Source organism: Ammospiza caudacuta, chromosome 5 (genome assembly GCF_027887145.1).
Source record: "Ammospiza caudacuta isolate bAmmCau1 chromosome 5, bAmmCau1.pri, whole genome shotgun sequence".
NCBI lineage: Eukaryota > Metazoa > Chordata > Aves > Passeriformes > Passerellidae > Ammospiza > Ammospiza caudacuta.
This window is the reverse complement of record NC_080597.1, coordinates 33,830,928-33,852,526: the sequence shown is the minus strand read 5'-3', so window position 1 is coordinate 33,852,526 and position 21,599 is coordinate 33,830,928. Positions and strand designations below refer to the sequence as shown.

The 21,599-nt window shown below is 36.3% G+C and overlaps 1 protein-coding gene across 5 annotated transcripts in view; it reads right to left on the bottom strand.

Moving 5' to 3' along the window:
* Positions 1-256: 256 nt before the first annotated feature.
* Positions 257-21,599, bottom strand: part of NR2C1 (nuclear receptor subfamily 2 group C member 1) — a 47,152-nt gene continuing 25,809 nt past the window's right edge. For all 5 annotated transcript variants that reach the window (XM_058804783.1, XM_058804781.1, XM_058804780.1 and 2 more), the window contains 11 exons: positions 21,079-21,160; positions 18,970-19,149; positions 16,905-17,052; positions 16,706-16,796; positions 14,774-14,958; positions 11,355-11,517; positions 9,856-9,977; positions 6,712-6,851; positions 5,093-5,230; positions 1,347-1,452; positions 257-835 (listed from right to left, as the gene is read on the bottom strand). In XM_058804783.1, coding sequence (XP_058660766.1) covers positions 661-835; positions 1,347-1,452; positions 5,093-5,230; positions 6,712-6,851; positions 9,856-9,977; positions 11,355-11,517; positions 14,774-14,958; positions 16,706-16,796; positions 16,905-17,052; positions 18,970-19,149; positions 21,079-21,160 — 1,530 coding nt within the window. In that variant the 3' untranslated portion in view covers positions 257-660. The remainder of the gene's footprint in view (positions 836-1,346; positions 1,453-5,092; positions 5,231-6,711; positions 6,852-9,855; positions 9,978-11,354; positions 11,518-14,773; positions 14,959-16,705; positions 16,797-16,904; positions 17,053-18,969; positions 19,150-21,078; positions 21,161-21,599) is intronic.

Here is a 21,599-nt window from a genome sequence, read left to right as displayed (position 1 = left end):
GCTGCTTCTGTTTTGATCAGCTGCATCAATGTTAACATCAGAATATTTTTAAATGTGAATGTCTTTTATTTCCCTGCACTTGGGGTATGGTATCCAGTGTTTAATTCAGCAGGAAAAAAATCACTCTTCAAAACAACAGCCAAAATTAAGCTGGGTCTTGTCTGCATGGAAACTGGCCTTTTCAGGATGTTTGATTATGTATACTTTCCATTTGATACGTGAAAAAGAACTAGCAGCAAAACACTGAAAACAAAGCTCAGAGAGGAAAGTTAATTTATTTGTCTAAAACATCAAACTAAGTTGAGATACCTTAGTTCAATCAAAGCTTCTTCAGTTTCCTCATAAGCCTGAACTTCATAAACAAATATTCCAAGTCCGTCTACCTACAAAAATAGGATGGACAATTCTTGACCTTCTTCAGATATCAAGTTAATTTACAAGTCCTTGAAGACAGATGAAGAACAGGATATCCTATATTAGGATATAGGAAGGGATCCTATATCCTAATACACTCCACCACTTTTCCCAAGTGTACTGGAAAGGAGGAATATGAGCCTTCTTTGGAAAGGTGCACTGGAAGGCTTATGACCATCTCTTGGAGACAGGGTATGCATTTACATCACCATGATTGCCATGGTACAGAATCCTGGACTGCTCCTTTTACACACCATGACCTATGATCTGAGAGTTGTAGTCTGCTGTCTCCATTCTCAGAATGTATGGGATGATGCTGTCAATCTGAACATTGCCAATCAGTCCTGCGAAGAACAGCTCTTCAGTGATGGCAGCACTCATCAGCCTGAGAGCAGGCAATCGCAGAAGAAGTCTAGATAGCCTGGAAAATAAATTTGGTGAGAAGTGTTACTCAGTAAATCACAGATTTTGCTGTTGTTCTCCATGATATCATTGGCAAAAGAAGAGAAAAAAATTACAAGGGACACTGCTGGTCAAAGTTTACCATATCTAGTTCATTAAAGGCTTAAATATTTAAATCAGAATAGCATTAAATTTATGAATAGTACAGAAAATGTGCAAATGTCTGTCAACTACGTGTACTATATATGTTTGGATTTGAGACTAAATAAGGAAATATTCCAAAAAGATGCAACTCAAATTGCATGCTACTAATATTTATTTTGGATATTTAATTTTAGAAAGTAATAATGAGATGAAAAGTACTACACATAATATGTTTGACCATGTGCATAATATTTGAAGTGCTCTAAAGGTAATTCCTTCATTTTAATGAGGTAAGAAGAAAATGTATATATCTATTACATGAAAAGCTGTACAAATCAGTGATTCTGAGAAGAGAATCAATCAAATAAGCATCTAAGTTTACAGACCTGTAGGTATCATCCGGATATGCCTTTGTTACATAGTCTTGGAACTCCATGTAAGCTTTTTCTTGAAATTTCTCAATCTGTACCACATTTTCTAGACCTGGGTGATCTGAAAAAAAAAACAAACCCTCTTCTTTGTTATACTCATTCTATAGAAAATGAACTAACATCCATACAGACTATCCAGCTGCCAACATACTGAAATAATTATGTGGTAGCTGCAGCAACTTCAGTTTTAGTTGTGGACACTACTTCACCCCATTATATTTCTCTTTCTTTACATTTATATTTTACTTAACTTTCCATAAATAAACTCAGACATTTGAAAGAGTTCGAATAAATTCAGTGTTTACAATGTTTATGTCAGTCTTGATGATACAATCCTGTTCTCTGTGTAGCAGTAAAACAGGATTGTTTCAACACACTGACACTTTCTGGAACACTGGATGCACAAGTAATATTTAGGTGAAATGTGAAGTATAAAATTAAGATCAGTGGAAGAAGCAGAATAAAAAGCTGTGAACTGTTTCCTAAGACATGCACAAAACACATTGAATCATAGAATATGCTGAGTTAGAAGGGACCCATCAGTATCACTGAGTCCAACTCCTGGGCCTGCATAGGACACCCCAAGAATCACACCCTGTGCCTGAGAGCATTGTCCAAATGCTTTCTGAATTCAGATAGGCTTGTATGTAGCAGACTGTTCTTTCCAACTATTTGGTACAAAAATTGCTAATGTGCTAATCATAATTTTTAGCAGTGATTTGAACTTACACAAAATTTAAGCGTTGCTAAAATGAAAGGACATCAATTTACCGCCAAGTCACTCTCAGAAATTATTAGGTAGTAATTCTGAACTCTCTACATGGTCTGTAATTTTGTTATCCATCTGTCTGAATGTAAAAATTTTACTGTCATGGTAGCATGACAAATCATGTAGATGAAGAGTCAGAGTTGACATGCAAAATGCATCACTTTGTGCTGCTGCTTTTAGAGGCATGTCAGGAACACAGCAAGAAGTCAGCTTCTGGAAAGAGTTCTTTGAAGACCACTGTACACTTGCAGCCATTTAGAAAGATGTCAAGTCGTCTTGGCACACCCTTTACATAATTTCCTTGTCCAAGGCTGTCTTGTGGCAATCAAACAGCTGGCTTGGCACAGCTGAATCACCAGGGCCTACTGAAGCAGAGGTTCTTACCTTAGGGCTCTGCTGCATGCACAGGCCAGCCCCCTCCTGTAGCACAGCAGTAAAATCCCTGCAATTATTATTTCTGGCCTGTGAGTCATTGCCAGGTCATCCCTTCTGTTCAAGGTACCTCAAACATGACTTTCACATGTAGCAAGATTTTGTTATATGGCTTAAGGATCAAGAGTCCTGACAACACATTGCCATTAAAGCAACTACTCATTAGTAATGTGACTTTGAAAACATCAGCTAAAGAAAATTTCTCTCAATCATGTGACTGGACTAGAATATTTTCCAAGGTATTTTTTCTTCTACCTTTTGTGTTGTCAAATATAATTGTAAGGACACAAACTTCAGACTAAACAAATAGGTAAATACTACTTTGCAAGTGCAAGGTTCCTCAAGAAGTATTTTTTGGTGTCTTATAGGATTGATTTTTCCACACAGGCCAGAGGATTCTATCATAAATCCTAGTGGACATAATTCTAAAAAAATGGACTTGAGGCATTCTACCATAATTTTGTTTCTTTCCTGAAGTAACCTCTACCAGTTCTTTGTATAGGAATGCCATGAAAAGGATTGTTTTGGGGTAAGAACACTTGCAGGAGATTTGTATCTCCTGCAAGTATTATTTATTAAAATTAAACCAGCAAACATCCACTATCCATCCACTTAGAGAAAGTCTCTTCTGTAATAATGGTGTCTTTGGAACTGTTCAATCTTCAGCAGGAAAGGAAAACTGCAAAGATTTTCAAGCATGCTTAACATTGTGTTTAAACTGAATGGGTTTAATGGTGAGTCCTGCTTATCAGGAAACTGAAACTGTTGCAGTGATACAGTGAACTGTACAATCAAACACACAGAACCATGCAAGACTCTCCTGGTCATAAGGACTGACAGCAGGATTATGTCTTGGAGTAAAACACCCAGGATCTGATTTTCCTCAGTGACCCACAATAGAAAAATATCACAATAGGAATTCCTCTGGAAATTTATCATCTTTTCTGAAGGGTTCTGACTCTACTCATATCACTTTTTATTTGCATGAATGTCTGTCATCTCAGAAGTCTTCTATACTGCAATATATATATATAAAATTATATATATATATAGGTAACTGTAAGATATGCAGGGTTTTGTTTGCACACTGATTAATACCATGAATTCCTGCTGATGCTGCCACTTTTACTGGTAGATACTACATATAGAAAAGATAATACAAATCTGAGGGAAACTGCAAAGCAAGAACATCACAATATATGAATTCTATATATTAGAAAACCTGCTTAAAATTTACATTTTGGAAGTGTCCAAGTTCTAAAAGATTTTCTCACTTCAACTAATTTTTCTGTGTAAGGGTGAACTGCAACTGAATGCAAAAAGAAAGTTCTTCTTGGATCTAATAACCCTACAGAACTGACAAGAACCAAACACCCAGATCTCCATGTCCTACACTACTGACAGGGGTCATTAAGATTCTGTGAGCATTTGAATATCCACTCCAATCTTTTCTACAGGACATCAGCATCTACAAAAGGCAGAGCAACAAGATTAAGGAAGATGATGGTGCTTTTAACACATTCTAAAGTGAAATGGAGTAACCGACGACACTTTCTAAATGTGAGAGTGAAAAACTCTTGGAGACAGAGGAAGTACTTGAGATTTGCATATTTTTCTTTCATCAAAAGACTTGATTTGGCTTTGTATTAAATCCCAATTTTGAATGATAAATCTAAGGCCTGCAGGATGCTGATACAATACCTAAACACCTTTTGTGAAAAGTTAATTCTGCAACTTCCAAGTAAGAAAATTAATTTTCTATCTTTCTACATCCAGGCATATGAGATACACAATGTAATTACTCAATAAGTACCTACCGTAACCAGAGGACTCTTTCCTCCCTATTGTACACTAATCACCCAGAAGGGAAATAAAGTTGTATTACCTTCACTGTCTAATGCATGTCTGGAAATGCTACTGAGAGTACATTAAGCAAATACTGTTTAGAAGACAGAAATAATAACATAAGTGAATGCTTGTGATGCTCATTTGTCAGAAATGCTTATGCATTGTCTGTGTGGGGGAGAGGTGATGTTTCTGTAATTCTGAATGGGAAAACTGATGCCCAGATAGTTCTTCATATATTAAAATCCCAAGTTCAATCTATCTGATCTGGATGTGCAAGAGCAACACTTCAGAAATTTTTTTTTCTGAAAAATTAAACTGCAGGTCTTTAGAACATGCACTCCAGAAAGGAGGCACAGAATTAAAAGCAATAAATAAATAAATGAAAATAAAAAACCCCAAACAACCAAAAGCATGAGTGGCACAGCCACGAATAAAAATCTACAAATAAAAAGAATCAAAGTCTCTCCCCGCAAAAAAAGTCCCCAAAGCAACCTTCAGTTATTTACATTAGAAGATTAACCCTCCTCTTCCTACAGTCCTTACAAACCTTCCAAGATTGCTCAACAAATAAGGCAGTAACTGCATATAATGAAACAGGTATGCAGAAATAAATAGCACAGATTAAAATGTTACATTTGGAATAATTACTTACCAGGACTGAAGAGGACAATTGCTTTCAAATATGCATATTCATACCCATCCAGACACAGTTTAACCATGCTGTTACAAAACTCTTGCAATTTGAAGACATGCTCCATTACTAGTCTTCCTCTGTCTGTTGGCAGCTTATCTAAATCAAGACACACATAAGAAAAATTCCCAAGTTAACACGCACGCAAAAATGTGTTCACACTGGAATTTAATTAATATTTTTTATTAGATTCAAACAATGGGAAATCTATGTCATGTAAAAATTCCTATTAGGTCTGAATAATCTTGACACCAGCAATTAGGGAGTATTAACTCTCTTTTTTTCCACCTTTTTCAATTAGGCTCTTCCTGCTAATGCTTCCAAGTTATGAGGCATGGGCTACAGCTTGAAATGATCAAGGAAGGAAGAAACTCCTTATAAGTGAAGCATACACTGCTAATGCTGATCTGTGCTCTGTGCCTAAGGATCAGGTGCCACATGGCAGGACAGTGTCCAGCTTTGTGGGTGGTTTAGTCAGAGACCATGCCAGTGCTGGGAAAGAAGAACTATTCATCTCCCCTGATTTACACTGAGGGGAACATGGTTGGTGCACAGCTGTTCCCCTTGAGTCAGCAATAGCAAAGCAGCCCAAAAACCCATAACCCATCCACAAACTTGATATCTCTTGGAGATACTGCAGCTGGCAGACTGCACAACTGATCTTTGCAGTCAACCTGGATTCCCAGTTTAAATGGCAGAAATATGTATTTTTAATAACGATAAAAATATGACTAGTTACTACAATACCCTTTCTGGTAAACATAAATTACTATTACATAGACTAAAATTTCCAGATTCCATTTTTATCTGCTAGAGACAATCAGATTTGTTAGCTGTTCCAGTACATCTCGCTATTTGACTCGTTTGTTTTAAGCTATTGTTATTTACAGGAGGATCTTGTGGATGTTTTTAAATCACAAAAACCCCTTGGAAATAATTCTTTAATTACCTTATCATAAAAGAGGCCAACTGATATGTCTTTCATTTAAATGAAAAATATGCCAAAGATGCAGGACATAGGATTACCAAGGAACAAAGTGTACTTAGTGGAGATCTGTTGAAGACTTCCATGCAGACTAAAACTAATACATGGAAGTCAACAAGCCAAGTTATCTAAAGGAACTGTATCACCAAGTTGGCATTTAGCTGCTTTGTGTCACAGCTATGAAGAACAAGGACAGGTGGGTCATTCTTTACTTTGTATCCTTCATACAGAGGAATCATATTCACAGTACCCCTGTGTTCTTAACACTGATGCTGCCCAAAATATTCCTAATTTGGGCTGATGATATTAACAGACAGCAGAACACTATTAGACAATACAAAACACAAAAATTAAAAAAAAAAAAAAAATTTGGAGTTAAATATTATAATAGCTGACTTTTGCAAAATTGCTAAAATATTCTATCTTGGGGACTGTAGTTGCTAGTATCCTTTTGTTTCAATACTAACATGAAATTTTTTAAACAGTAAATTTACAATTACAATTGAAGAATAAATAGCGAGCTTCTGTGCACTTCAAAGTTTAAAAAATATCAAGTAATTCCCCAAGTCTGCAATGTGCACAGTATACACCTTACCTTGTTGTAAACTGCCTTGAAGGTGATTAACAAAAGCAGCTAAGATCGTTGCCACATTCATAACTTGTGAGCATTGTGCTAAACCAAGCGTAAAAAGTTCATTCCAGCAGGCTTTTACTAATGATATGCTGTTATCCTGTCTATTGAAAAGCACAATAATTTAATAAAACCAGCCATTTGCATTCACACATTTTTTTAAATCTGAAGAACACTTCATAAAACATTAATCTAATTCAATCATTACAACCAACACCAAAATGAAGTTCTGCATCATTTTACTTTGCATGCTAGAATTAAAATACCTTGTTTAAAGTGACTTTTGTAAAGCAATACATTTTTGTTTAAGTGACCTAAAAGGAGATAGATTTCTATTACAAAAGCAACCTGAAGTTACAGTAAATGACAACTGTCACAGTGTACTCCACCATACTAGTTTTCTTAGGATTTGGGACAACATTTGTATGCATGGGCAAAAAAAGATTGCATTGTTCCTGTATTTAGACATAGAACAGACTCACGGGTTTTGGGGTTTTTTTCCACTTGAAAACTGACAGGTTGGTATAGTTTTTTAATTAAAGATAGAGGTGACATGGAACATGTGTGATCAAGCTTCTGAGCTTCCTGGCTGCTACTGTCTGCATCCCTTTCAAGTTTGGAATAAGGTTTGAAATACAGACTTCAAAGTATAAAAATCAGTCATAAGGATTTATTTGCTGCAGCTTAAAATAAAAGATATCAATTCATATTCAGCCACTTTCATATTAGTAACCTAACTTTTAGTTATGCCAAGCAGCTCTAACTCACAGAGCTGAACAAGACCTCAGTACCTTAGAAAGCAAATCCCACCAGAAAGGAGCCAAATTCAGGTAAGACGTTTCAGTTTTAGCCAGTGAATACAAATAATGGAAATTTAAAAGAAGTACAAGATCTATCAAAGAAGAAAAGCATATTAAAGCCAGGATTTCAACTACAAAAATACAGTGGAATGGATTTTTGAAGAATGCAGATATAATCTTCAGGAACAGTTCTGATGATTTAGTGCAATCCTAAGATGCTAAAAGACTGGTGAACACAGACCTGTCCTTAACTGGATTACTAAGAGCTTACTGAGAGCACTATTTCCATTCTGATCAAGTTCTTGTTATGGTAGACTTGATACTGTACATGCAGCTTCTGCACATATTGGTCACATCTTTGTTCATCTCCTTTAACATAATCAGAGGGACTGTGCTGAGCACCATTGGAAATACGGTGTACTGGCTACTCCTCTGATATGTGTGTGTAGATAAAAATATCAACTACAGCATTTTTATGGCTGATCAAAGTTACACCGGAACCAGTTCTTAAGTTTGCTTAAGCAGCCTCACAAAACTGTAACCAGCTTGTTACCAGCGTGGTGATGGTTTCAGTAGGAAACTCTCTTAAGAACAAAGATGCCCAAGCAGGAAGATGAGCTAATCAATATCTGGCTTTATTAACTACATCATTAGGTCAAAGACAACTATCCTGCTGTGACTAAAGGAGAATGTTGCCTGAGGAGGAAACAACCTAGGTACAATTATCCATCTTCCTTACAAAACCATTACTCATCATGCTCCATGAATTTCTCTTCAGTTTAAAAGTGAAATGAGTCACTCTTCTGAAAGCCAAAATTATAGGATATAATGTACTCCAACTATAGAGGGTGCATTAATTTCAAATACATCTCTACTTGAAAATAGTTTGCATTTTAGGCGCTTCAAAGAGAAACTGAATTTATGTTATTTATATACTGTTGCCCATGATCTTGACTGGGTCTATAAATGCTATTACAGGTGAATATTAACACTATTATGGCAGCTTACTCCTCCACATTTTTTAAGCAGAAAAATATATTGTGAAGTAACAGATAAAAAGAGCAGGTGCAGATTTTTCTTGCTAAATCTTTCTGGCGAGAGAGGTCTTCTGTACTACATTTTATTTTTAAGAAGCAATTCCCATTTTTTATTAGAATACCAATTTGTACTAATTTGCAGTTGTCTCTCTGTAACCAAAACCTTTTGACATAATGTACTATGTCTATTTGCTATGCATTTTGTAATTCTGCAGGTCAACAATTTCTACCAGAACAAGACATCATATTTAACTATTTTTTTACCCCTACTATTCTTTAACTTTATACAATATTCCTTTGTCCTTCTCCAATACAAAGGCTTAATTACACACAATGCAGTATCTTTCCTTAAAAAGTGTAGAATAATTTGGCTGAAGCATCTGAGTAAACATAAATGGTAATCACAGATCATCCTGCTTTTGACAGCTTGCCTAGAAAAGGGGACAATCCCCCATTTTAAAAAAGGAATTCTCTTTTCTGTCACAGGCTATTTTGATATTGAATTAAACAGAAACACTGAGATGAGAATAAACTATCATGATTTATTCACCATTTGTGTCAGACCTGATACAGTATCTTTATTTGTATCTTCATAAAATTACTTCTGAATATAGGATAAATCAGTTTTTCCCATGTAGTTTGGACATTTTTGTTTTAATGATGATCAGCAATGGACTACAAAACTGAACCTAAGTGATACACTGAATTCTGATGGAGAAGCAGGATGTTATACAAACTATAAAAAGAACAGTTAGAATTACCTTTTGGTTACAGGAACAAATTATTTTTGGCAAATCTTCTGAAACTAGACAACTTCATTCTGAATGTCTGCTGAATCTAGCAAACCATTTTCTTCATGTACGTTATTAAAGGCAAGATTATTACTAGTAATTCACCTTATAAGGATAAAAATTTTGGAGATTCAGACAGGAGCTTCTTTTTGGTGATTGCCTGATAAGCATCAGGATGAAGCATAGAACTGTAGCTATTAAAAAGCTGATAGAAATTCCTATTTTCTCAAAATATTTAAGAAGCAATAGTGTGAAGGTGTTTGTTTTAAATCTACTCCTTTTTCTTACAAAACCCAACCAAGTCCTGAATTTGGAGTCAAATTTGGAGTAGTTTTAATTCTGAAAATTTACCTTACAATTAAGATTTATAACAGGTTTAATTAGTAGTTTTATATTTTTACAAGTCCCTGAAGAAGCCAGCAAAACCCAGGAATTCAAAAGCACATGTGCACAATGTAAGTGAATAAAGGGAACACTTACCCCAAAGCTTGGAAAGATGGAATGGAACGTGCCCAGTGCATGGACAAGAAAAGCAACCTGGAGGCAGACTCACAAATATAGTGAACATTAAGATAATCAGGCATAGGAGAAGGCATGGTGAGCTGCAAAAAAGAAGAAAAAAAAGTAGGAAAAAAAGAAGAAAGTGTAAGAGTTCTTTTATTTTCTTCATAATACATTTAGGAAGAAATCAGTCTTTTGAGTTTCTTGTAAATGAAAAAATAAAATAAGTTATAATCCCAATAAAACTGAATGACTCCCTTTTACATTATTAGTCACACCATTACACACTGTATGTTAAATAACTGCACAGCAACAAAAAAGACAAAGTTTGATTAATTCATGGAAATTCATGTCTGGGACAACTGGAAATCGAAAATCTCAAAACTCAACTTCTGAGACATTCTGAAGGAGTAAGAGAGAAGAATCATTGTAAGTGGAATGAAGTTGCTTACATTAGAGGAGTTACAACTCCTGGAGAGAATGTGTGTGTGAGAATCCTAGTTCACAAATAATATATTTTTATTTTATTAATTAATAAAAATATTAATTCATATTTTACAAAGAAATACAAGATAAATCTTTTGATGTTTGATCACAATACCTAATACACAGCTCCTCACAAGTCCAAAAAATATAACCAACATATATCAGAAAGGATCCTTCACAATGTAAGTAAAATTAGTGATGTTACTTGTGTATGAGAAGAAAGAGATTTGACCCAAAACAGCTTAGAACATGTAATTCTGTCTTCAGAAATTAATATTTTTTAATATAATGTTCTGGCTAATGCAGTTTTAAAGAAAATGCTGACATTTGCATTAGAGATGTTCATTTGAATGATCAAAACAGATGCTTGTAAGAGGGGTAAAGTTTAACCAAATGCCTGTTACTGAGTTTTCAGATGACCAAGCTTTTTGATATATCCATGAAAAATAAGGATATAAAGGATGGAAAAAAAAAAGATAGAAAGAATTCCTGCAACCTTGTAAAATGAGAAATAAATCCAGAAAATATATGGCTAACTAACACAGCAACTGTTTTTAAGTCAATTACTAGCATGCTAAAATAGGGTATCTACAAAAACAAGAAAGTGACAGATACACTTAGAGGTCTCAAAATCCAGCTGCAGATTGCATCAGATCCACTCATTCAAGTGAGAATGTGGATGCTGACTCAGCTTCATGCAAGGAAATGCTGACTCTGCTCCATGCAAATACTTTGTCTATGTAAATCCTTTTGTATGGCTTACCCAGTATTTATAAAATAACCAGTGCAGCTAAACCACTGCAGAGTGCAGGACTTTCTTCCAAACAAAGAATTAACCAGCGAACAAAAGCAGTTTATTAACTGGAAATTAATGCTAATACCTGAACAAATACTCCTCTAAGAAATTCAAAATAAAGCTTAGTCAGGTTATTATTGTACATCACTATGCCAAAACAGTTACAAACAGTCAACAGTAAGAAAGCATTCAGTACCCTGAATGCTACATGAGCATCACTGAGTAGTGGCCCCTCTATTTCCACGATGTTCATGCTTGTTTCTCCACCAAGCAGCTGTGCACTGGTGTCAACGCTTTCAGAGTTCTGGCATGCTGCACTCTCTCCTGGATTTAATGCTTTTGCAAGAGTATCAAATGCCCTGTAAGATCACAAACAAACAAAAGGAAAATTTCATTTTAGACACTGTTTCAATTTAAAAGGAACCTGCACAAGTCTGAAACCTGCATATAGAAGTCTGTTTCAAAGAGTGAGTTTTGGAAAATAAAAGTCAGCAGGCATGCTCTTCCTGACATTCTATCGAACTCTGAAACAAAAATTAGCAGCAGATCCTGTTTACGCTACTTGCCAACAAATTCGCAGTTTTGACATATTGGTTGTGCTGCTGAATCACAGTTTGCTTTTCAGGATCTCTTTAGTAATGTTCACTGAGAGTGCTGGCATGAGTGTTTTGAGGACATGATCACCAGACTGCTGTTACAGTAACTTAGTACATATATAAATTTTACAGGCTTTATTGATATGAAGAACAAACAGAGTAAAAAAAATTTTTTTTAAAGTAATGAGTTGTAGTTAGATTTTCCAACTTAATTTGAAAAGACTGCTTCAAAATATGTAAGAGAAAGCACTCCCATGCTTTCAATACAACCCTTAGTACCCTCTGCTGCATGGCAGTGCCTCTTGGCTGTCACAAGCACAAATTCCAGAGGGCAGATGTCAGGACAAGCACAGATGTATTACTCAGTATTTGGCTGCTTGATAACACATGTTGTTTTTCTGCTCATGAATACACCTGAGAACTACAACTGACACACCTTCAATCAAAAATACAGACGACATCACTGCCTACAGACACATGACGTATCCTGGGAACAGCAACATTTCTATACAGTGTTGCATGAAAAACTCATGCACTGAGGCCAGAAAACTTCACAAAAGCTAATGTATGTAGTGCTCATTCTCAATTTATAGATGTGTTTATTACCACAGAGTCTAAAATCACTGATTTAATTCCAAAATCTGGCATAGAACTTGGCCAGCTTCTCTACCCCCACACTCTCCCTAGCTACATGAATTCACTAACACGCTAAAAAAAAAAAATCTAGCTGTTTAACATGACTATGCACAACCAAATGAAATATCACAGGGAAAGAGCTGCTGACACTGCCTCAAGGCTTGGGATGGTCAATGAACTCCTTTTTGGGCCTCACTAGCCTGTGCACCTTGATGTATACACACCAGGGTGACTAGGGCATACACAAGTGGACTGTACAGACATACCTGGCCATCTTCTGTCTCTGGTATGCACAAAGTTGGCACAAAGGGAAGGCACTCATGGCTCAGCTCTAGAACTATACTATGGACTCCTGCTAGAAGATCTGAGTTTCAGGTCTTCCATAATTCACTCTGCAGTCTTAGGTAGAACAGGCAAACACAGCAGCTCAGTGACAGCTTTTAAAGAAACACCAGGATCTCTGCAAGGTTCTTCATGTGGCAGGGACAGAAATTTAAGAGAACAAGACTTGCCCTTTCCCCAAAAGGTACATGTCACATGCATCTGTCACTATCCTGTATTTATTCTAGCACAGACTGAAGAATGCTAGAAAAATAGTGTGGGCATGTACACTTGTTAACCATGTCTGTCCATGACACTTTCCTCCCAAGTCATTCTTCAATGTTGCTTTCAAAGAAATCTTCTCCCTCCCATCTCATTAATTGCCAGTAGTAAGCCAGCAGAAGTCAGTAGCAGCTTTGCATCCTCATGGCTCAGCAATGTGAGTCCTTTCCTACACAAAGCCCCACCATGAGCAAGGTCTGTAAGGTAAAACACCAGGAAAAGGAGAATCTAGAACAAAGCTTGCCTGGGAGCTATGAAAATCTAGCCCACAAAGTGAGAAAACAAGGCATAATCAACATTAAAATACATGGTATTGATATCCTTTGCTACAGACAATTTTGGTTCTCTTTTTGTCAGGCTCGGTCATCAACAGATATATAAGATTGCAGATAAACTGTAAAGAAATAATATAATGAAGCATTAGAGAACAAGGCACATAAAACTACAATATAAAAGCAATGGGTTGCTTGCAGCAAAACTGAAATAGTAACTACTGCAAGCAATGAATAAAATACATGAAAAGCATGAATGGATGAAATGTGCTCTCTGAAGTCCCTTAACCTCTTCTTCCTCAATAAACATCCACGTCTGTTAGATCATGCTGGCATAGGGCCTGACAGGGAACTCAGTAATTTAGAGAAAATTTTTAGTTTCTCTTGGAATAACAACTTCCCTTTCACAGCAACATTTAATTAGCTATTAGGTAACCTACTTGACAAGAATATGTCAAGTCAGAGCTCTTTCAAGCTCTCTGGCTGAGAGACCCAGATGCCTTTTATAGACACTTTTAGAACTGAACAGAAACCCTGAAGTTGGTAAAAATAAGCATCTAGAAGTCCCAGCAAATGAAAGATTACTACATCTCTCTGAACAGCCATAGTACTGAATGATGGCTATCAGCACATGTAACAATACCACTTACATGGCATACTCTAACATTCTTTACTGAGGAGGACACAGTAAGGGCCCAAATCAACATCTATAAGAAGTCAGACTGACTTTCTAAGCAGTATATAAAGAAAGGAACAGAAAAAAGTAATCTGCTTGCAATTACACAAAGCAGTAGAGACCACACGGGAAATCAGATTTTTCAGCCACTATATGCCCACCTTTTTCCCCTAAACAGATTTACTCCACACACACTTTCAGAACAGAATGTAAAATGTGGGTGGTGTGTAAAAGAATATTGCTGGGACAGCAGTCAGAATCTTGCATGAAATGACAACCAACAGGATTGTGACTCTTACACATATGCTCACCACAATAGCTCAGTTAAAACCAGTGCTGAACACAAGTTTTTAAGATAGTGAATGTATTAATATTGGTAGTGAGAATTCTCTAACTTCTCTTGTGTAGGAGGAAATTCCTTTTCAAGCTTTTAAGGCGATTAATAGTTACAGGCACTTAACACAGATGAGATCGCTTAAGAACAAGAACAAGTTTTCCAGGATGATGCAAAGTACTAAGACTACAGTACAAGACCTAACTAAGACCTACCTTAGCAAGGCCAACCAAAAGGTAAGAAAATCAGCTGTAACATTTATACTGAAATCAATTTCAAGTACAAACAACTAAAAGGATTTATTTCTGTAATGGAAATTTCTTTTAATTTCACTTGGAAGAATCTTACAATATTTACCTTCTACATGAGCTTATGCTGATATTACTATTACTTTCAAAGCAGATAAATTTCCTACATTGTGATGAATTAACTAATTGTCTGATCTGAATTGACAGAGACCTTGAAAAGGATAGTATTTTTAAGTGTAATATGCCTTACCTTGTAACATCACTACTAGCTTGTTCTTCTTGCTTGAGTTCAGATAATGATGCATCTCCATTACTCAAATTTTCAATCATGGATAGCTCTGTACTGCTTTGTGACACGTCTTTGCATTTACTGAGATTTGCTAATGAAGTCACTACATTTGCCAGTGTACTTAAATCTCCTTGACATGCTTCTACCTAAAGGAAAAGAACAGCTTTTAATTCTCAGATAATTGGCAGCAGTAAACCTGCAAGAGAAGAGTCTAGCTTTCACATAAATGAAGAACAGAGCATATACAAAGATCTACCCGTAAGAAAACTGTTTTCAGTACATAAGTAACCACAATACAGCCATCAGACACTGCACTGCATCAAAAATATGGAATACATTGACATTTATTTGTAAAAGTCATAGCTATCTACTTCTTTCAGAAAGAATACTACTGATGATAAGCAAGTGCAGAAAGATTTCACATCTCTATGCACTCGTCTATCACAAGGAATATAAGACTGCTCTAGATTATATTTTTAGCATCTTCCTTCACCATGTAAATGAGTCAGTAGTAACAGGGGAGGAGAATGAGAAGAAGGAATTAATGAAAAGTCACCTTTACAAACAAGCATAAAAATAATTATGCTGCAGCCTTTTTGGTGTTTATGTCTTTGTTAAACTGCAAAGGAAAAAAGTGATTCAGTACTGTTTAGTAACTCAGAGAAGCAGTAAGATGTGTCCCACTCTATCCCAGCAAAAGAAAAGAAAAAAAAAAAGTACATTATTACAGACAAGTGTGCTGCTGCTAACACCAGACAGAACAAGCAAAGCAAAATACATGAAAACAGCATGAGGGTGCCATTGGTCACTCTTCATACAGGGTACCATTTGTTGTCACTCACCCCTAAAACAGGGCACCAATCGGACAGTGGTCACATGATTGACACCAGTGCCAGTCCCTTGTTATCTAAAAACTTCCCCTGATTGACAGAGAACTCAAAAGATTAGCACCAATGATGGTAGCAAGCATCAGCAGCTTATTGAAGCCTTCATACCTTCTCTCTGTTACGATGCCACAAGCAGCACCAAGCAATACAGACCCTTTCCTCTCACAGCACAACCTGGTAGTTCTAACACCACCTCTCTCCTCCTAACTCTTTACATCTTTTCTCTCAGATGCATAACACCTGCCTGCCCTTTTACTCTTTTGTGATTGGTCAATACACATCAGCATTCCATGCTGCTTCTCCTTCAGTGCTGGTGTCACCTGTCTTACACAGCTGCAACTTATCAGGGGCAAGACTGCCTGCTGCACTATCTCCATTCTCTCACATGAGGTAATTTAATATCAGCTAGAAAAACAGAAATACTGTGCCATATGTGAAGAAGCTACCACATTACTTTAGTGGATCAGTAAGTGCAACAAAATGGAAACAAAGAAAAAATAGGTCATAAATAAAATTGTTGATGAGATAAATCTTATCAGCTTTGCCAAAAAAATAGTGATTCAGGAGAAAAACATATCCAACCGTATTTACACATGGCACTGTTAGAGTGTGTAATAGTGCCATAAGAAGTTGTGAACACTTCACTTCATTTGTCATGGCACTGTTAGAGTGTGTAATAGTGCCATAAGAAGTTGTGAACACTTCACTTCATTTGTACAAAAGAGCAGGGCAAGTGTCAGGATTATCCCAAAACAAAAATTAAAATAATACTGCCCTTAAGGCTCCTAAAAATGTGAAGGAAGGGCATTTACTTTGTTGTGTTTTCAGTGTTTTTACTGTGTGATGCTAAGAGGATTCTTGTAAAGAGAAGGCATTTGTAACAGTGGTGAATGTTGTAAAGGAGTGTTTTAAAAATTAATATAACCAAATAGAACACCCTTCTCTCCTTACATATACAATTACAGCAATTAGCTCTACTTATTGTATCAGTAATAACATCACATACCTTATCTGGAGTCATCAGCACAGTAGGTTCACTTTTTATTGCAGACGGATGAATGTTTACAAACATTCCTGATTCCAGCAAACCCGTTGATCTGACAGAAAACAGCACAAGTTTTAATTTTGATTAATTTTAAAATTCAATCTTTTTTTTTTTTTTTCTAGAAGACAGAGATAGCCACTTCTGAATACAATTTACATACCTTGCTGTTTCATTGTCTGTTACAAAAGTTGGGGTTGCAGCTAATGGACTACGGAGATCTTTCCGAATGTAGATCTTTTCTGTAGAAGCTGCACAGTTCGAAGATTTTTCTCTTGACACTTCAATAGGTTTCCTCTCACACTGTACAGCTACAGAAATAATATCCAACTATTAAATCACCCTGAATTACAGAATAAGAAATAATACTTTCTTCTTTATTTAATATTTGTTTTAATAATAATCCTGAAAATAGCATATATATATATATATATATATATAAAATATATCCCATAACCACAAGCTAACAAGTTGGATAAAAGCACACCAACTTGATGAGTTAAGTGAAATGATGTAGTAGTCAAAGTCTGAGATGGAACATAGTGCAACATTTTAAAGTTAAAATTAAGGGAGACATCCCCTCATTTTTAACTTGAATCAAAGCGGCAGCTTAAAGCTTCTCATTTTCTCAGTTTCACTATCTCACACTCTCAGTTCCTTTGTAAAGGACTCATGGTATGTTTTTCCATGGATTGTGGGTCTGTGTTGAACCCATATAACTTCATCCACTTAATGACGATTCTCAGGTTAGGACCTCAGACAATACAGAGGGAAAGGTACATTCACAAAGTTGAGTTCAGACCATTTAAGATAAATCTGGGCAAGACCTGGCCCACAGTCACTGACTTCAGAGAATAAGTGGATTTTTAAATTTGAATGACTCAGTGAAACAAGGTGGAATGAACTGGGGCTTTAGCCTACAAATGTATCATCTTGCTTTGAACATTAAAATGAAACTTACAGTATTACCCTCTATAGGGAAAATGTGGAAATGTGAAAAATGTGTAACTTCAGATAAAAATTTTTCTAGATAGCAGTAGACTGTGATGCTATTCAAATTTTCACACTGATAAGCATCTTAAACCCCTATGTTGTAATTTTAAGTATTGACAATGCTGTTGAAGTCAGCCTGCAACCCACAAATAGTGTTTTAAAGGGTGGGAGATGGAGGCAGTATTTAATCTTCCTTTGTAAATGCTGTGCTCAGTAGCTCTCACTTTGCTAAGAAAAGGCCAAGGATTCTTCAAGGGACAAATAACCCTCACTTAGGGAGCTACAGTCCAAGACCATGTTAAGTTTTCTTTCCTTTCCTTTCTCCACCCCACTGAGGAATGAGACTTCCTATCACCAAACAGTCCTCTCCCCCACTCACTATTCCCCCATGACCCAGAGATTATTTTCCTGCCTTCTGATCCCTAAGCCAAGTGATTTTGTTCTGCTTAAAAAGTCTTCTGTGGAGGGGCCTTTTCTTACTTACTGCCAGCTGAACTAGAGGGCAAAGATCCACTTTCACTGCCCCAGCTTTTCCTCCCTTTCTGAATTAATTTCCTCTGTGTTACTGATTTCTGCTGACAGAGGCAGGGCTGTAAGGAGGAAATGTCCACAGAAGTTCAAGAGGGTCAGTAAAGTAAGTGCAGGATGACAGAGAGCAGAGAACAAGACCAATACTGTATGTACTACAACAGTGTCACAGTATTAGGTCTGAAGAATTTGTGTTTTGTGTGATTTTCTGTGTATTTAGTATTCTGATACTGCTGTGATATTGCACTACCACTACATCTAATGTATGGAAAGCTAGAAAGGAACTTGGAATCTGCACGAATCGGTAACAACTGAACTTTAGGTCACTACGGATCTCTGCCTTGTGAATAATTGTCTCTGCAGAGCTTTGCCAAAAGTGAACAGCAATCTCAGTTGTGGAAAAACAAAGAAAAGTAGAGTTCAAAAAGTTCAGTAACTTAACTTGAACTGCACAAAAAAAATGCAGACATGTTTGATATTTGCCACATAGGAGTAACAATTCATTCACTTTCATCATGTGGGATGGAGCTTACGAAGCTTTTAAAGCAAACACCTGAAAGCATTTAACATTCTGATATACCAAACTTCCTTAAAAGGAAAAAGATACAACGATTTAAAAATCTGTAACCAAAATAACAATTTGTATCTATACAAAGCATATCTTTTGTAGCACGAAGCAGCTGGCAGGTGCAGCAGTTAACTCTTACAATCCTGTTTCATGCCAAAGGCGATGCATCTCTGCAGCCTACAGTACTGGCAGCGATTCCGGTGGTGCTTGTTAATGACACAGTCCTTCGTTCCTCGGCACGAATAAACCAAATTCTTCCGTATGCTCCTTTTAAAGAATCCTTTGCATCCCTCACAGGTCACTGCTCCATAATGACGCCCTAGTTCCAAAGCAACAGAAAATGTGACATCAATTTTACAGTATCATATTCATTTTATGGACTTGACATTTATTAAAGACAAAGTATTAGCTATTCTACCCAGAAAAGGAACACTTGTTTTTCCCATTGCAGATCTTAAAATATACTGAGGCTATAAAACATAAAAAGCAAGAGCTGTTTTTCTAGTTCAGAGCTCTTAAACAAGATTTTACAAACAAGAAAGTTGCTTATCAAATTATTTCCTTATCTGCTGACAGCAGTGTTAAAAAAGACTAAGAAAATAGGTAAGAACATAGCAAAAAAAAATTAATTTATAGATTCCTCTAGTGATTTTCCTGTGATTTCTCATTACAATTTCAGCAGTTGAAATTGTATGCCTTAAATCTAATCCAACAATGGAAAGTGCAAACATGGCATTGACAGCATGAGGCAATCACTTCAAAGCTTTATTTTCACCTTTCATTTTCCTAACAGGGTAATGGTATGTCCACAGTTCTTGCAGTAAAGCATCAATGAAAGAATAATCTAAAAGAAGTACAATGTTTTTTTCTGAAGACCAGTTCTGCAAGTTTTATATATAATATAAAAATTTCTATAATATACTACAAAAAAAAGATTTTATTTTTAGAAGTGAATTATTTTGATTTTGCATAAAATAGAAACATTAATGAAAAGGATTGATGAAGGCATGCTTGGCAGTTACAACAATTTTAATTTATGAATCCTTGAAATACATATGGCACATTACAAAATAAATCACAAATATAACCTAATTTAGGAGAAAACATTTTAAGGTTCTTTCCTGAAGTTTCTAGAAATTCTGACAGGTTTTCTAGATTCCTCTATGACAACCTTTTTACCACTACTAAAATGTGAAATTTGAAAAGCATCATATGTATTAAAAGAATATTGTCTGAAACATTTTAGTAGCAGCTGGATTATGAATATTCATTCTGCAAAGTAGCAGGGCTGCTTTTTTTCACCTACTCCTTTGATGTAGCTTCTTGGATTCCAGCTTGGAAGTATCTGCAAAGCAGTTTTCATGACAGTGCTTGTCACATGGGAGGCTCCCCAAAACCTGCAGCTGCTCAGAGGAACATGGCACTGTCCCCAGAGTCACTACCACTGCCCACTATTCCAAGGCCAGCACAGGAGGAAAACCTCCTTGGATCTCCAGCCCCTCAAGGGAGACTCCAGCCCTCCTCTGGGGAGTCAGAGAAGCTTTAACAATTAGAACATACCAAACAGATCTTTGCCTTAAGTTTGGCAGAAATTTCCTTGAGATGGGTGAGGTCTGACAAGTATTTAGAGCTCTAGCAACCGTATTTTTTATGTAAAACTTTGCCAATTTTTTGAAAAAAATATTTAATACATTTTACTTTCTAGCAAGTTTGCTCCCTGCTGAAGGGAGACCTCACAGTGGTCTGCAGGTTCCTCACAAGAGGAAATGGACAAGCAGGCACTGACCTACTCCCTCCAGAGCCAGGACCCAAGGGAATGCCACAAAGCTGGTCAGGGAGATTTTAGGTTATATTTTATGAAAAAGGTTCTTCACCCAGAGGGTGGCTGGGCACTGGAACAGCTCCCGAGGGAAGTGGTCACAGCACCAGCCTGACAGAGCTCAAGAAGAGTTTTGACAAGGCTCTCAAGCACAGGGTGTGACTCTTAGGATGTCCTGTGCAGGGCCAAGAGTTGGACCTCAGTGACCCTTGAGGGTCCCTTCCAACTCAGGATATTCTATCATTCTATGTAAAACAACAATAAACTCTATCCATGGATACTAGAGTACCACTTAGTGAAATTCTCCACTGCATGTATAGAAATTTATACATGTATATGCAGGCAAACTGTTATGCAGCTTCAGAAGAATTTCAAACTGCCTTTATAAAATTGCACCACCCTAAAAAAAAGAGAGAAAAAAACAAATACCTGATGCTTTGTCTCCACACACAACACACAGATCAAACACTTTATTTAGGCCCTGTTCATTGGGGGAGTTGTCCGTTAAAATCTGAAAAAAAGTGTGAAATAATTTAATTTTTTTTTTTTTACCATTTAGAAATAATAAAATATATCTCATGCTCGTGATTTTTGTCTAAGATAGGGGACTAAATCTACAAAGTATCATATTTTCTTGATTACATCTAATACTGCCATGCCACTGTGCTCCCTTTCTGGAGGGAACAAGAGTTTTACTTGTAATGCTTTTGAGAAGAATTCAAGATCTCATTTCTCTAAATTCTACTTTTGCAAAATGGACTGACATTTTGAAAAACTTTCAGCATCTGCATACTCTTACCATTTGTTCAATTTTATATTTATATACTAGTGGTTCATTGATAGTACAAAAGAGATGGAAGCACTGAACAGACAGAACAAAAAAAAATTCCTTGCAAAGGCTACTAGACCTACACAGAGGTTTATTACCTTCTTTTTTTTATAATACACAA